General features: G+C 38.4%; 1 protein-coding gene across 1 annotated transcript in view; it reads left to right on the top strand.

Moving 5' to 3' along the window:
• nr3c1 (nuclear receptor subfamily 3, group C, member 1 (glucocorticoid receptor)) overlaps positions 1–17,272 on the top strand; it is a 33,396-nt gene that overhangs the window by 2,997 nt on the left and 13,127 nt on the right. Inside the window, exon 2 of the mRNA XM_067457998.1 lies at positions 570–1,633. Within this exon, the coding sequence (XP_067314099.1) occupies positions 579–1,633 (1,055 nt within the window). The 5' untranslated portion in view covers positions 570–578. The remainder of the gene's footprint in view (positions 1–569; positions 1,634–17,272) is intronic.

Genomic DNA, 17,272 nt, shown 5'->3' with positions numbered 1-17,272 from the left:
CTACTTTAAAATATCAAAACAGTGGGGGGCGGTGCCTGAACACTAACACTGACTATTGCAGCAAGCCTTATATTACCTGTTATTATCAATATAAATGAATCTACTGCAAAATATAGGAGATTGTTTCTGGGACATAACGGACCGGTGTGTTTTGTTTCACTAATGCCGTGTCCGTTCTCGGAGCATTTAAGCCCTGGAAACATCTTCATCCTGCCCAAAAGCCCCATGTATATGTATAAGTATGTGTATATAATATATATATATATATATATATATATATATATATATATATATATATAGAGAGAGAGAGAGAGAGAGAGAGAGAGAGCTTGATAAAAATGTATGTGAATCTATTCAGACACAATTATGCAGGGGAATGCAAGTAAGAAAAGGACATATGATAAAAGTATAGCCCCTAAATAAATTGTTGGGTACTGGGTTGGTACATTTTTCATTTTTGTCTTACCTCTTTTAATCATGTTTTGTCTTTATGCTACTTACAGTAAACTATGCTTTTTAAGGGATGTCATTTATGGAGTTTAAACGTTGTTTTGTTGTGTTTACCACAGTAATGCAAGATGGATCATGGAGGACAGAAGAACGGCGTCAAGAGAGATGAGCGATTGAATACTCTGGATTACAGCAAAAGCCCAGTTGAGGGAATTTTACGAAGCAGAATACAAAGCGCCATGTCTGTCGCCCCCACGTCCTTGGTTCCTCAACTCAGTCCACTGATGCAGCCAGTTTCTGCGGACCTTCCCAATGGCCTGAGCAATTCGCCCACTCTGGAGGAGCACACCAACTCCACTCTTGGCATCTTTGTGGAAGATTCCGAAATCAAAGCGGTTGGGAAGGAGCAAAGGGCTCAACAACATCAGGCCCTGTGCTCTTTCACATTGGGGGACAGCTTCTCAGGTCTGGAGGCCAGCATTTCAGACCTCAACAGCACCTCCCCTTCAGTAGACTCCCTGATCGGTGGAGTCGACCCCAATCTCTTTCCTTTGAAAACAGAGGACTTTTCTCCCATGGATAAAGGCGATATGGACCTTGATCAAGATTCCTATGGTGCCATTGGGAGAGATGTTGATGTTGGCAATCATAAGCTCTTTAGTGACAACACTCTGGACCTCCTGCAGGACTTTGAGTTGGACGGCTCGCCCTCTGATTTCTATGTGGGGGATGACTCGTTCCTCTCCAATATAGGTGAAGATGCTATGCTTGGAGACCTGACGACAAATACAGAGAGGGACACAAAGGCAACGATCTCCATGAGCACTTCCAGCCCCTCCACCACCACCACCAGCTTGGCCACTGTGAAGGTGGAGAAGGATTCTATAATCCAGCTGTGTACACCAGGGGTGGTCAAACAGGAGAACATCGATGGGACTAACTACTGTCAGATTGGTCTCCACAGCACACCCATTAACATTTGTGGTGTCACCACTTCAAGCGGACAGAGCTTCCTTTTTGGGACCAGTTCATCCACAGCTGCTGTCAGTCAGCAGAAAGATCAGAAGCCTGTCTTTAACGTGTACACCCCTCTGACCTCTTCAGAAGACAGTTGGAGCCGGGGCCACGGTTTTGGGAATGCAAGTGGAATGCAACAGAGAACCTTCACAAGCCCCTATGCCAGGTAAGCCTTGAAAGTCACCAGGATTGTCAGCAGTTATGGGTGAAAATGACCAGTCCCAGGGATTTAAAAAAAAAAGTCTCTGAAATTACTTAAAGTCCCCCTGGAGTCAATACTTTTAAAACTTAAAACTCATATTTGATCACCAAAATGTTCCCTGTGAAAAAAAATTGTCTTCATGTCTTAAAAAACCCTGAATGTATCTCTACACTCTCGCTTCGTTTAGTATACGCGGAACAATGAATATGAAAATTATCCCCGCCTCCACTTATACCAGCTCAGAGACCCACTGTCAACTTTTGCTAAAGTTACTGTAGTATGATTTGCCTTTTGCTTGACTTGATCAAACAGGCATATAGTTCATCATAACATCATCATATGCATAATTCATAATATTGCTAAATGTACCTGATTTTTCAAATCAACAAAATAATATACCCCGATAACTTCTCTTGAGAATCCCCTGCTTCAGAGCGGTCATAGATAATGATATGCTAAAGCCGGAGAAAATACTAGGCAATGGGGTGGGAACAAGCCTTGTAGCACTCCTCTCAGAAACTGAAGCCTTCGCGTTTCAATCGCCTCTCGGTGGCCGGTCCCAGTATAGTCATAACCCCCGCCCCTCTGTGTTTTCTAATGGACACAAGACTAGCTAAACAATCAAATATTTTTTTCACAGGTTCTGTCATTATAGGCAGTTTGTATAACAATTAGAGTTGTCAAAAGTACCGACTGCGATACCAAATCGGTACTGAAATGTAAAAAAATGTGACGCTTTGAGCGCTGTTGAGCTGTAATCGTAAACACCTCTCACTGGCCATTGTGCTCTATCAACACAGGAGCATTTCAATTTTATTCATTGAAATATCGATATTTGGCTGCAGCTTATTGATTCTAATGTCGCGCGGAGAAAACAACAATATACTGTATTGCCCTATCAATGTTTTGTCCCACTGCTTCTCAGCAATAATGTTGACTTATGAATTTTCTCATGGTTTGTCTTAAAGCATATTAAAAACATCACATAGACAACAGTAAAAACTTGATTTCTTTAAAAGAATCATAGAATTGTCTGTAGTGATGATAACTGTATCTTGGTGTGCTGAGCTCTAAATGATTTTATAGACATCCAGCATCTGCACTGCTGAGAGTGGCGTTTAGATGAATATGTGAATATGTGCCACACACTTTCCTCTCAATTATAAAACAGAAATGAAAGCGGTGAGCAAAAAAAGCAGTTAATAAAGCATCCAATCATAGAAATATGAATATGTTTTAGGCGTGTAACAATCTAAAGTATATTTTCATACACATTTCAGAATGGACTTCACAGGTAAACAGACGGGAGAACGCGCATCCTTGTTTGTTTCCTTTATTTAGCGAAACTCACAACATTTAGTTTTTATTTTGAGTGTACATGAATAAAAGTAGACACTTTAAGCTTTGTAAAGACATCGTTCATGTCTGTGAGGCCAAAAATGATGGAGTATGTTAAGTTGTTTTACACTGTCATGAGGAAAAATCCAGCAAATGCGTGGGCGAGGTCCAGGGGGTTAATAATAATAACAACAGGAATAATTTAATTTATTAACTTTATACATTGGTTTCTCCTTTTCTATAGAGCAGTTAGCATACCTGAGCAAACTAAAATGAAATAAATGCCTCCACTGTAGACTAGTCAGAAAAAATCTACTTATTTAAACATTTACCATAATGTATTTTTTTGGGGATCACACAACTAAATGTCCCACTTTAGCCTACTTAAAGACATACATTATGTATGAATATGACTAATACTGATTAATAAATAGGCCTATAAGCAGGGCTTAATATTAAGCCTGTTCACGTGCTTGTCGTTTGGACAAGTAAATCTGTCATTCACTTGTCCGAGTAAAAAAATGTGCTTGTCTGGACATTTTTTTGTGTGTGTTATAAATATAATTTATTCAGAAGAAAAATTATCGACAGTGTTAGGTAAGCTTTGACATATTTAAATATGCATATTTGTGCTATTTTTTACCTTCTATAAAGGGCTTTTTTCCCTAATCTTACTTAATATATGCTATGCTTCAGCTTTCATTTTATATTCTTAAATTTGATCAATAAATTATAATGAAAATATAAAAATGATAAAAGTCACTATAGGGCTGTTACAAATCAAAATAAATAATGTTATGAGATTGTTTAAAATATTTTTTTGAATGTTCAAATAAGAAATGTTGGAGAGAATGTGTAAACATGAAACTAAACCACAAGAAGGTGGCAGTATGTGATCGTCTTAATGAGTGAGTCATTTATTCATTTAAACGGCAAATTCATTCAAGAATGAGGCTCATTTACGAATGGGTAATTGAATCTTTTTTTCAACCGATTCATTTAAAATGGCGAAACATTCAGTAACACTGTTGCTGCGAGATGCGTTATGGTTCTGCTGTGATCTTTGTTTGGAAATATTTTTGCTGCTGAAATAGAACAAAAACAGTCAATATTGCATCATTATTAATAACAATTAATTAATTGTTTATTGAGCTGTCATATGAAATCAGTGTCGCATATTCAATCGAGGCGTATTCAGTAAAACGGCACTCTTGGTTGTGTGATGTTGCTTAATTGTATTGTATGTTATAATTTAATTTGTACTTTTTTTTACTGAGTTTCTCGCTCAGTTGTAGGCATGTGCCGATATCAATTTTTCATGTTGCGATTAATTGATGAAGTTTTATCACGATATACGATATTATCACGATATTGAAATAAGTTGCAAAAAAAGTGTTGCCATAGCATAACAGCTTTAAGAACTATTTTTGTAAGAACAAAAATAACTGAATGTTTAAATACAATAATGCACCAAAAATATATACAGCTCTGGAAAAAAAATTAAGAGACCCCTCATTGAGAAATCAATGTTATGTGGTCTTTTGATATTTTTCAGAGCTGTAAAAGTACAATTTTCAAACAGATTAAAGTGCAAAAGAATTAGGCTATAAAGAACAACAGGTAGGCTTACAAATTACAATAAGGTCTCATTATTTTATGCATTAACTAAGATTGAGTAATAGCTACATTTGGTACAGAAAGTATAATGTTTTTGGTAATATTAGTTATCTTAGGTCCATTAAAAAAGTTATTTTGATTGTAATGTTATTAAACAGTAACTAAGAAATTAACATTACTTAGAATGATTAATTCTTTATAAGTATTTTTCATTGTCAGTTTGGTAATAATGAATTAACATGTTAACTAATGAAGTCGTATGTCTCAAAGTTTTACTGAACAATAACAGAATTATTAGGGCATGTTGTAGTCCAGATTAAAGCATAAAAATGTTTAAGTTTGAAAATAAATAGCATATTAAGTCTTCAAGTATTAAGTATTTGGTGCTGTGATGAACAACAACATTGAGATTACAAAAAGGAATGGCTGTTTTAAAAACTACACGCGGTTTTTGTTTGTTTGCTGGTTTCCGGGGTAACCGGCTGCATTCTGCAGTTCATCATAGGGCTGGTCGATTCCGAAATTTTTGGAATCGATTCCGATTCCAATTCCTGTTTCCGGAATCGACGGAGTCGATTCCAAGAATCGATTCCCCACTGTTGTTCCGATTCCTTTTCGATTCTTCTTTTTTTAACAAAATTGATGGAGGAACCTAGTTCCGGAGTGACCGCAGGACACAAGGATGTAGAAAGTATCCTTCTCCGAAACTTTATTTGTAAAATGATGATACGTTTCCATAACTCTGATGAATTTTAAATGATGGATTCTCCTGAAATTGCCCATATAGCCCAGAAGTAAATGCGATTTAGCCTAATAAATAAAAAGGATAGCACATTATTCATGGATGTGCATTTATTGCATGTTTAAAACTACATGACATGTCTAAAATGCATGTGCACAGTTAAGTTAAATGACTACATTCAAATAAGTGCTTTTGCACAGAATGTACGAGGCAAAATAACCACAATATTAATCAAAAACAATAATATAAGAGTGCACAGTTTATTTGTCAATCAGATGCGCGAGCAAGTTGCGTTCATTACCATAGCAACATTAGACTCGGTCATTAAGTTAGCACACTCTAGGCGCATTTTCTTTCAGTTATCAATGGATTAATGAAAATAAAAGAAAATATAAAATTAAAATAAGACCCTCACATCTGCATCTGTAAGCAGCACTCAAAACCTACCGTTGTGGATAACAGAACCATTTCACAATTTAAAATTATGGAGTTTTTGTGTGTAAAATGTAGCAAACTTGTCCACGATGCAGGATCACAGAAGGAAACAATGACAATAAACACTATTAAACGAAGTGAAGGAAAGGTACAGTAATAATCAGCGATATGCGTTCACATATGGCTCGATTTGAACGTTTCATACCATAAAAATAAGTAGTTAGAATTACGTTCTAGTGACGCCATCACACAATGACGCAAAAAAACACGCTGAATTGCTTTATTTTTAACTCGTAATTTGAAACTAACTGTTCAAAAGAACCTTTTGCAAAAAATAAATAGACTTCCAATCATTATTAATAAGCGAGAGACAAGTGAATAAAGAGGAGTCGATTCCCCGTGATGGAATCGATTCCAAACGCCTTGGAATCGAGGAATCGATTCTTTTTGGAATCGATTCCCAGCCCTAGTTCATCAGCGCCCTCTGCTGTCACTGAGCGGCACTTCAGCAGCGCGTCTCCTTCTCCTTCAGTCATGTGCAAACGCACGTTGGGCTTGTTTATATCTGAGCGCGTGTCCCTTTGAAGCAGAATACAGCAGTGTTGAGCATTTATACGGTTGATAGGCAAAGTATTCTTGAGTGCATTATAAAAAAATATATAAATTGTTAATAAATTATTATTTACGATATTTTAAAGTGCCCACGATAACAATATCGTGCATATTCATTATCGTGATAAATCGTATTATCGAAAATCGGCACATGTCTACTCAGTTGTTATGATTTCTCCTCGAGAGGTTGCACGAGCGTCAGCACGACCTTGTTACCATCAGTTCATTATATATTATATTAATATCCACTATCGATGGCCACTTACACTAAATTAATGCAGAATCATTCTTCCATTTTGGTGAAATGGAAGGTTTTGGTTTTGGTTTTTGTCATTGACATTTTAATCAACTTCTTGTCAGGTCGGGCAAGTAAAATTCTCTTTTACTTGGGCCTTTCAAAAAAAAGTCCACTTGTCCTGCAAGCGTTAATGTCGAGCCCTGCCTATAAGTTAAAGCTGTTAAATAGCAGTTTTTGTAACACAATAAAGTAGCCACCACACTAATAAAAAAATAAAAAAAATAACATAAAGTGGCATTTTTGGGTTATGGAAACAACAGTTACCATGGCGAACAGGGTTGTGCCTCCCCCTTTTTTTTTTTTTTTACAGGTCTTACACTGTACATTTAACTTAAAATATTTAATTGTGTAAAAGAAAACGGTCTTTATTAATGAAATATTATGGTAGCATATTGTAGCGTCTCAGGAAATCTTGCTCATTGTCACATAGCTCTTCTGTGGCTTTACTGCACTGAAGAGGCAGTTTAAGATAAACCCAGACTGCAGAGGACGTCAACTTTTGTCTGGTTAATATTTTTAAAGACAATTTGCCTTGGCCATAAAATCAAATCAAATGAAACAATGAAGGTGATTCTGATAACACACATGTATTAAAACACAGAAGAACAACAAATCAAGAGCAAGAAAACAGGAACAACATTTCACTTAGCAATAAGCAGCACAATTAACTTTTGTTTATGTGCAAAGCATAGCATAGGCTACAAAATAAATTATGTTATTCAAATATTGTAAGGTGGTCCTATGAACAACATGAATGAACGTTTAAAAAAATATGCAAAATCAAAATTGATTAGCTCTGTAACGGATTGCGTAAAAGAGCATGCTTAAGTGGAAGAAAGATAACAAAATTTCTCTCACACGCAACCTATTGGAAAGTGTGGATGAGTCATTAGTTGGGTTATTAAAGCAGCACTAGGTAACTTTTCAACCTTCATAATATATTTTTTAAGACTCTTGTGATGATAAATCTACTTACAATAGGTTGAATGACACGTCTGCCATAGCCTGATGGGGTCTGTATCGTTTTTAATCGTACTTTTAAACTGCGGGTTTCGGGTAGTAACCCGAGAAAAAGAAAAGAACTACAAAATTCAACTGCTTTACGGCATATACGTCACTTCCACCAACACACACACTTCCTTACATTCGGACGTGCGAGCCCAACTTTGTTCGTCGGATAATATAGTCATGTCCGAAGCAGCACAGACAAATAAGAAAGAAAAGGTTTTGTTGGAGGAAAGCAATAAGAGGAAATGAAAAAATGATGGGATTAAAGGCAGGACGAGGATCAAAATGTGACCAGGGTTTGCTCGTTGGCGTGAGCTGAAGGAGGCGTGCCCGACCGATGCTGTCCTGCTTGTTACGGTGAGCTACCACTCAAACATTGAACTGAAGTATCATATAGATTCTGTAAAATGGTAACCAATAGACTACTATAATGACGCTGGCTTGTAAACGTGAGCATCGTGATTATTTGGCGTTTAAAAAAAACAAAACCCATGAAATTATATTCATATGACATGCTGAAACATATGCCACTGACTGTAACGTTACCTGGGATGAAGACATTTCACACGCGACGCCAGAAGAACTCCTCTTGCAGTTTTCAGGGGAACTGTTAGTGCTGCACCGACCGCACCGACCCGCGGGACGCTTGAAGTTATTTGGCCCGCACCGCACCACTGTATATATTTTTACAACACGCCGCGCACCCGCGACCATTAAATAGACATACGGGGTCCGCGGGTTATGAGACGAGACTAGTTCAGGGCTATCAGGGTTGTCATGTCAACAAATGCACGCGCAATGGCATCCCCTGTTGTAGGATTACAGAGCTTACGACAGTAGTTGAGGACATAATTTTTTCCAAACTGTAGGGGGACCCCGAGAGCAAAAGTAGCCAAGTGGGGCTTTAAAATAACAAAATTATAGTTAAGTAAAAAATTATATTTATGTAAAGAGATATATATTAAAATATACCCGCCCCCCTCTGACGGGGACATCGCCCAACCCTAATGGTGAATACACAATACATCATGAACTGATAATAAAACATGAAAACTGCTCCTGATGAACAGAATGAACATCATACCTGCATGCCTTCCCAGCTAACACACGTCCAACCAGTTACGTGATTTATTGGTACTTTTATTTCATGACTTACAAATTGACATAGTAACGTTGCATGTTCGTAATTTCTTTATATACGGCATGGCGTGCATGTAACTAAAGAGTTTGAGCTACGAGCGCAGTATAACAGCTGACAGGACAGGAAAGCGGTTTTTAGAGGAAAAAGAGATTTTTTATTTTGTAACAAGCTATAAAAATGATGTTGATGGGAGTCCAGGGTAGCATTTTGCCTACCTGGCTAAATGGGGAAAATGGCTCTGTGACATGCACTTGGAAGACAAAAGTTAGTTTATATTTAATAAATTATACTATTATGATAATATTTAGTAAAATACAGCTCTTATTAGTTGTTAAAAGTGTATTTTGTGGCATAAGGTGAAATAAGAGCTGGGCTTGGGGCAGCAGGGGGCAGGGCTTGTTCTGTTCGACATGAGAGTATCAGGTTTCGATACACGGCGGTTTCTCGGTTCGGTTTGAATATTGTTAAACCCCTATGACATTACGACATGTTTATTTATATAGCACTTTATAATGGATTGCTTTAAAGTAACAGCTTTACAGTATCAAACTTGAAACACTGTGTCACTGTCCCTTTCAATTAGAATGACAACATTTTCTACTTCTGGGAATAATCATGTCATTCATTTCCTCCAGAAAGAAACAGCCAGGAAATAGAGGTCAAAATCAGTTTTAAAGACAGTGCTGCTCCCTAAATTAGTCTAGCAATTAACATGCTGTACCATTATTGGTTTGTTACAGTTTTATCCACAGTATTAAACTACTCAAAGATGCTGTAAGATCAATGCAAGAATTAAATTTCTAACGCTGAACATTCCAACAGTACTGCACAACTTCTTCACATTCATGTTTCGTCATGTTTTTAATGCCATCTCTCATCACCTATTTGCAAACCCTGACTTGTGCAAGCAGAAATCGTATAAAATGTGTTTTGAGGGAATGACAGTAGGGCATTACTTATGTGGAAGCAAGTAATCTGAATGTGCTTCTTTTATTAAAAACGGTTTAGTTTACTGTAAGTCAGGAAGTTTGACTGTACTTATCAAGAAGTTATGTAACTGACACACATAGCCGAATGAACTCCACAACACAGGTCTCTGCAGCTCGAAAACCTGCTCATCCAAAAGTGCAGCAGTTTGATTGATTGTTAATGACGCGCCAAGCATACAGTCTTTGAGGAAGTGTGTGCATATTTGTCATATGAACAGGCCATTAGTTACACAACCACATAATCCAGCTCTTGCAAGATGCTTAAAATAAACACAAAGATTGTTTCTATAATGTCAGAGTCATTGGGTTCAGATTAGGGTTGTGCACAAGTAGGCATGAAAGGATGATCGCCGTAACTTTAAGAAATATATTTTTTTCTGATGCAGAAAAAGTGCAAGATGTGCAGCACCAATTTGCCATATATGTAACATTACAATGAGAACACTATAATGTTGAGAATTCTTTGTGCTTTTTAGTTGCCCGTGTTTAAGTGCCCTGTTACGGGAAGAGCGCATCCCCAACGTTGGTCTGGGTATCGATATGTCCCGATCCGATTCTGATACACAAGATCTCAATTCTCAATTTATAACAGAGAATTCTGCGCCGAACGCTTCCTCTAGATCTCGCTGTAATTTTATTAATTCTGTGGCGAATTCACTAAATATATCACTGGATCTCCCAGCAATGTGTAGTAACGGTGTTAAAGCTTGCGCTGCACTGTATATTATTGCTCCGAGCAGTTCAAACGAGTAGCTTGTTCCGTTCCGCTTTCATTTGGTTCGACATTTAATGTTTCTCATAACAGAAATTAGGGGTGTGACGAGATCTCGTTAGAGTAAACTGACGCGATTTCTCATCGAGGTGAAAAGCTGTCTCGCGTCATATTGCCATGACCTGGTCATGAAGTTAGGATAGATTATTATGCCAAGGACCCCTACATTTTATAAACCTTTAATGAGGGGACCCCTCCCCCCCTCCTAAAATCCATCTATTTTTCTGTTTGAAAAAAAAACAAACGTTTACTTTAAAGGGATAATTCACCCAAAAATGAAAATGTGATCTTACCCCCAGGGCATATAAGATATAGATTTGTTTTTAAAGGGATGATGAATTGAGAAATCAACTTTCCCTTGAGCCTTTGATATAAAAGGTCATGGTAATATAAGAATATCCTGTAAGTTTCCGAGCTGAAAACTTCCTTGATAGTCAAAGAAAAGCTTTTATAGACACCAGGCCCAGAAAATGAGAGCTCTCAAATCAATGATGTATTAGAAGGATGAAACGCCGCCTCTATGTGTAAGCTGCTTCTGTAGCCCCGCCCACCGACTCGTGGAGCTGAACTGATCGCGCTACGGAGCAATAAACACGCAGAAGATAAGATAATCGTTTGTAAACAAGACGCAGGTCGACACTGGATTTGCAGACATATTGAGATTAAAACACAATGCTGTTCCTTCTATATTGTATCCGACAGGAATGGTGCAACACACTTAAGTGAGTAAAACATGTTTTTTTATATGTAAGAGTACTGCATTGTTACAGATTGTATTGATTATGTGTACGTGACTAACAGAACATACCTTAGCACGCTGTCACAAGCTGGAGAATCCCTTATTTGTTGGTTCATTGCAAGTTCAACCTCCCGAGGCTCGCAAAGCCCAACGTCCTGAGGCTATGTGTTTTCCAGACGGGCTACCAAAACGTAAGCCTGTCGGCAGGCCGTTGAATCTCAAATAGTGAAATAACATTAATTTCTTGATCTCTGTTGTGTTTGAAGAGCGCGCTCGGGTTGTGCATGGTTCACGCTTAAATCCACAGATCGGCGGGCCAAGTAATAAAAAAAATTATCAATCATGGGTAGATGAGAGATAAATCATTGTGTTTGTTTGATAAATACAAACAGACAGACAGGAGAGAAGCCAGTCAGTTGAGTGTTTGGCAAAACCTTTACAGTGCTTGTTTTCTTTTACTGCGTATGATAATTCACACTCAGAAAGTAGTACTGAAATAAAATTCATTACAAGATGATGAGTTAAAGGTGCACTATGCAGAAGTGCTTTGTTCAGTTGAATTCTTACAATATCCCAAATGATTCCAAATATTTGTAAATTGTGAGAAAATTGCTATTTTAACCAAGGAGCCGGGACTTTGCAATTGTCAGGAGGGAGTCGCCTGTCAATAGATAGATAGATAGATAGATAGATAGATAGACAGACAGACAGACAGACAGACAGACAGACAGACAGACAGACAGACAGACAGACAGACAGACAGACAGACAGACAGACAGACAGACAGACAGACAGATAGATAGATAGATAGATAGATAGATAGATAGATAGATAGATAGATAGATACTTTATTCATCTCCAGCAGGGGAAATTCAGGTGTCGAGTAGCATTCCATAAGAAATAGACACAGTAAGTACAAGAATTAAGAACAGATAAAAACAAAAACACATGTACCTGCAAACTATTTTTCTAGTCATGTATTTCATCATTGTGGTCTTTAAAAAGATACTGTGTAAAAATCTTGTCTCGTTCTCATAAACCCGATCTTGTGTCTCGTCACACCCCTAAGAGAAATGGCAGCTGGACAACTTGGTGATCGCACCAGTGCGACCTTAAACATTATTTAGTCAAAATAAACTGATATAATATGAAATAAATGTTTTAATAGGCTTCTTAGTTGTTTTGAGTTTTGTTTCTTTGTATTTATTGTGCATTGGTCACTACTTGGATATGCTGGGACGGTCAATTGAGCAGCAAGATCGCAGCAATTCTCACAAAGATGCGTTCTGTGTCCTCGCATCCTTCCGAGTTTGTTCTTTTAAGGAAGACTGGCAAGACTGGTCTCCACAAAAATTAAAGTCTTTTGTTCTTGGAATTGAGACACAGGCCTTGATTAGCTGGTTCAGGTTGGTTTAATTGGGGCAGAACTATCTGTTGGATCAAGATTGGATAAACCTGATTCACAGCAAATAACTCTGAATTCTTAAAATGTGACCTGATCCATCAAATTAAGTCCCACATCTCAAAATTAAAAGATGATGCCATACCCTTAAAAAATTATATCTTAGTCGAAGTCATACCTTAAATGGTTTTAAAGATATACCCATTTGAATTATGGTCATCCTCCCTCTTTTTCCAATTGAAAACCTGAGAAAATCATTTTTGAATTTTTTTTGTTAATATCTTTCAAAATCCATTGCATTAAAAGGGAACTATTTATTTAAAAACTTACTGTAATTTGACCAAAGACATATATATGTAAATGCTATAAAATGAGGCTGAAGCGCAAAATATTTTTACGTATTTATTTGAATGAATAATTTAAAAGACACTTCTACAAAGATTTACTGAAATCAGAAAGATTAAACAGAGGTGCTACATTTTTGCTTGCGAGAGAGGGTGTGTGTGAGTGGAACACATCTGTTCACCTACCCCTAACTGATAAACACGTATTATTAAACTTGTTAGATGCTTTATGTCCATGTCAGCTTTGTCATCTTTAATAGTCATTTGAATACCTTTACTCTGAACTACAAAACTTTAGGAGATTATTTTTGAATGTCTGCTATTTGAAATGAGCTAAACAACGCTGAATTACATTACGTTCCACATTAGCGGTCCGTATCTTAAAATGGAACTTCTGACTCACTTTGCCAGACCGGCTCAAAAAATACCATTAAGAGATGTCGAGATGCTCTCAAGTGTGAACTTGACCTTTAGCCTCCACGTCCTGGTCAAAAAGCTCTCTCTAAAGGTTGGGCTCCAACACCCGCATGTAACACCAACTTTTTCACAATGCAATCATGGCTTACTCACGGAGAGCATGAACAGATGGTAGAGAGGTTTCGTCTTTAATTTACATGTGGGCTCAATTATCAGGCCTTTGTGGTCAGTGTGGTTTTAAGTGAGTTAGGGTTGTTTGCGACTGCGTCCCAACCTGTGTGACATTTAATGGCTTGCAGCCAGCTTAGACCGGAGCTGTCTCTCTCTCTCTCTCTCTCTCTCTCCCTTTGTTTGTCTGTCTCTCACTTTCTCTCGTGTGCACGCTATGTGGCAAACTCGGTTGGTATCATGTCAGTGGCGCCACTTTTCTCACGCAAACATGCAGTCGGTTCACACCCTTTTTGTTTTGTGGCTCCCCCCCATCTCTTCTCCTATGAGACTGCTACATCTTGAATGAGGAGCCAAACCCTTTGATTTGTAGTGACTCAGACATTTTTCCTGAGAGCTTTGCTCAAATCGTTCTTGGCTTTATATGAGTAAATATCGACGGCACTCTCAGGGAGCTGTGAATAAGTAGCTTGTTTTCTTTTTCTCCTTCTAGTCTATCTTCTCCTCCCTCCAGTGCACACCCACTGAGTATTTTTAACTCTGCATAACCAGCTCCACAACGAGGACCTTTGGACCAGTGAAAATATAGGTTTTCTGAAAAAGGCCCCAGGAGCTGAGTAACAGACTTTGTGCATTACTTTCAAGTGCTCTGAACCTGAAAAAAATCTATAACACTTAAATGCAAACACAATTGCTTTTACTTCCGCTGGCCAGATGCAGTTTAAAATTTAATGAATTTGAAAGCTTTTTAGAAGTAACGAAGAACTATTTGCGATTATTGGATGAGAGGCGCGCTACAAATAATGTTTAGTGTAGGAAAAAATTGCAGACTTGGAAACCCTGACTTGAACTACGGGGGATTGATAAACGCATGGCGCAGGTGCACTTAGGGTGTGTCTGAATCCACTTTTGCTAGTTTAACAACAAAAGGGTTGCCCCATTCTCTTAATGAGTCATGGGTGTGTTTTGGGCGTAATGTGCAATAAACCAATCAGAGTCTTATCTCTCATTCCCTTTAAAAGCCAGTTGGGCTTGCACCATTCGCTATTTACACGGCGGAATTTCCGGTCGTAAAGACTGAGCTCTTCTCCAAAGAGGGATCCTTTTATTTTTAATATTTAAAAATGTTTGTATGCTGCTGCACGTCCCTGTGTGTAAACAGAGTGTACATGCGGTGTGTACCCGCCTGTAGGCGCAAATTACACTGTAAATAAATAAGATCTATACACGATGTGATTGCCCCGACCAGAGTTTGCCGTTTACAGCCCCAGAAGGGTACACTTGCAGGCAGATTAGATTAGTAATTTTCAGTTCCTCAAAATAGCAGTTTACCAACAATGTGTCTGAACACACCTTGTTTTTCAGACCTGCACACCAATGGGGGAACAGATGGCAGCGAGTGAATTTGTTATTTAGGTGCTGGACATGAAAAGGATAACTAGCAAAAACCACTTGAGTTGCGTGTTTGATAGGGCCCATAGGGTCAAATAGAGCTTGCTTTCATGTAGCTATTTTTTTTACTTTTAATGCATTATTGCAGCATCAACCTTCCCTAAATTCAACACCAGAGATTTTCTTCACACACAGTATGAGTTGCAGTCGGACACTGTTTTGAATGACAGGATATCATTGGACCTGATCATCAGTTGTTTTTAAACAAATGGCCGATAGTGAAAATAACTGCTTTTATTGGCGTATCATACCGATTATTGACAGATACATTGGTCCATCTCTAATAGGAACAGATTTAACTAGTTTCTATTACCAATAAACAACTTCCCAGACCTCAACACCTAAAGCACCAGCTACTGGCGGCATCTCTGTATAAGAAATATCAGACTGGTTAGTCATTGCATGCATTTGACTCAGCAGCCACCTCAAGTTTAACAACAGCCATAAAGAGGGTAGTCTCTCTCTCTCTCCCTCTTTTATTTTCTTCTCTCTTTCACTGTCTTGGAAGAGTAGAGCAGAAATCTTGGCAGTCAGCAAAAGTGGATAATGGATGTAAATCACCTCTGTGTTATAAGTGCTTCAGCACACAGAGATCAAGCTGTCTGAAACACTCTGAGTGCCATTGGTTTGACCTACTTTCTCTGTATCACAGCTGGGCTGAGCAGAGCTTACCCCGCGTCTACACTGCAGGCCGGTGGCGCGACTCAAAACTAAAACTCCCACAATGTAATTAATGGAGCTGACTAAACTGCATGGGTGCAAAGAACTGGAGGACAAACCAAAGTATAATGTAATGAAAGAATATGCTACATAATGTGGTAAAATCATGCAACCTTGTGCCAACGGCCGAATCACAGACACGCTAATATCGAGAACAACTGTTCATACATTTCCATTGAGAATGCAGATATAATGTAACTGTATGTCGGGTTGAGCAAACCAATGTGGTTAAACTGGTTGCAAAGTAAATGTGACCCACATTTACATGTTTTACAAACATGATGAGTCATCAGGGCTAAAGAAGGAAACAAAGATGGTGCTTCTCGTGTGTTGATTGGAACAATTTATCATGTGCTGGTAGTTTTCTTTTAAGAAGTTGCATTTAAAATGCAGAGTGTTTGTACTTGTGGCCTGATTCATATAGCAGTAATCTTATCAGAACTTATTCAAGGCTTGAAAAGTATCTCAGAAGCAGCGATGGCATGCTCAACTTCCTCTCTCTGTTTTCATGCGTTTCTCCTCAGGGTAACAGCCATTTCCCTTTTTTATTGCTGCCTTTGCTCTCTGATCCTGGGAGACTAAAGGGTTTTGCCAAGAATTAGGCATTTATGTCAAATAAATGGGTGATTAAAACTGATTAACTTGTGCAAAACGTCGTTATGTGCCATTTAAGCTTTCATGGAAATAGACTAGTCTAGCATCTGACAATTGAAAAGTTGCCCCATAATCAAGCTGAATGTAAGCTTTTCAGCCCACTGTGATCTCTAGATGGCAGGGCCTTTAGAGGCCGATCAATATGTCACTAGATGGATATGTATTGTGGAGGAAGTCACGTGTTTTGTGGCCATCAGCTGCAGTCTATAAATAAGTAAACAGAAGATGGAGAGAGTGGGATTTTTGCCACAGATGTCTCATCAATTGCAAACATATTCTACAGTATACTGCAATATATACATTAAACAGCCTGACAATCCAGACCCACATTTAGATGTTTGGTCTGGGAACTCACCATTGACAGGGCTCAATCTGAGGGGCGGGATAAACGGTTGTCTTTCAAACTCCCTCTGCACGCGATAGGATAGCGCTACACCAACCGGAGCAATGTGAAGCGGAGCTAGTTGATATGATAATTACATTTTCACCGTATCCAGTCAGCAAAACTCCGAACGCATCTTTCCTTCTTAAGAATGGCTTCAGTGCCTTTCTTTGTTCTTTTCTCAAAGAAAAGCTTAACTCCAAGATTCGTGGCCAAAGCCGATTCGAAAGACCGCCTTTCGCCAGCTTCTTTGTTTACAGGTAGCACGCAAGCGCAACTCTGCCGTCATTATGTTTGGCCTGCCCAGAGTTTTGTTTTTCCAGCTCACGATCCAATGTTGCTAGACGAGACTCGCTGCACATTAGATTTGCTG

The sequence above is a fragment of the Pseudorasbora parva genome, chromosome 11 (assembly GCF_024679245.1).
Source record: "Pseudorasbora parva isolate DD20220531a chromosome 11, ASM2467924v1, whole genome shotgun sequence".
Classification (NCBI taxonomy): domain Eukaryota; kingdom Metazoa; phylum Chordata; class Actinopteri; order Cypriniformes; family Gobionidae; genus Pseudorasbora; species Pseudorasbora parva.
Note: the sequence above shows the minus strand (reverse complement) of the source record. Positions and strands in the feature narration are given on the sequence as shown.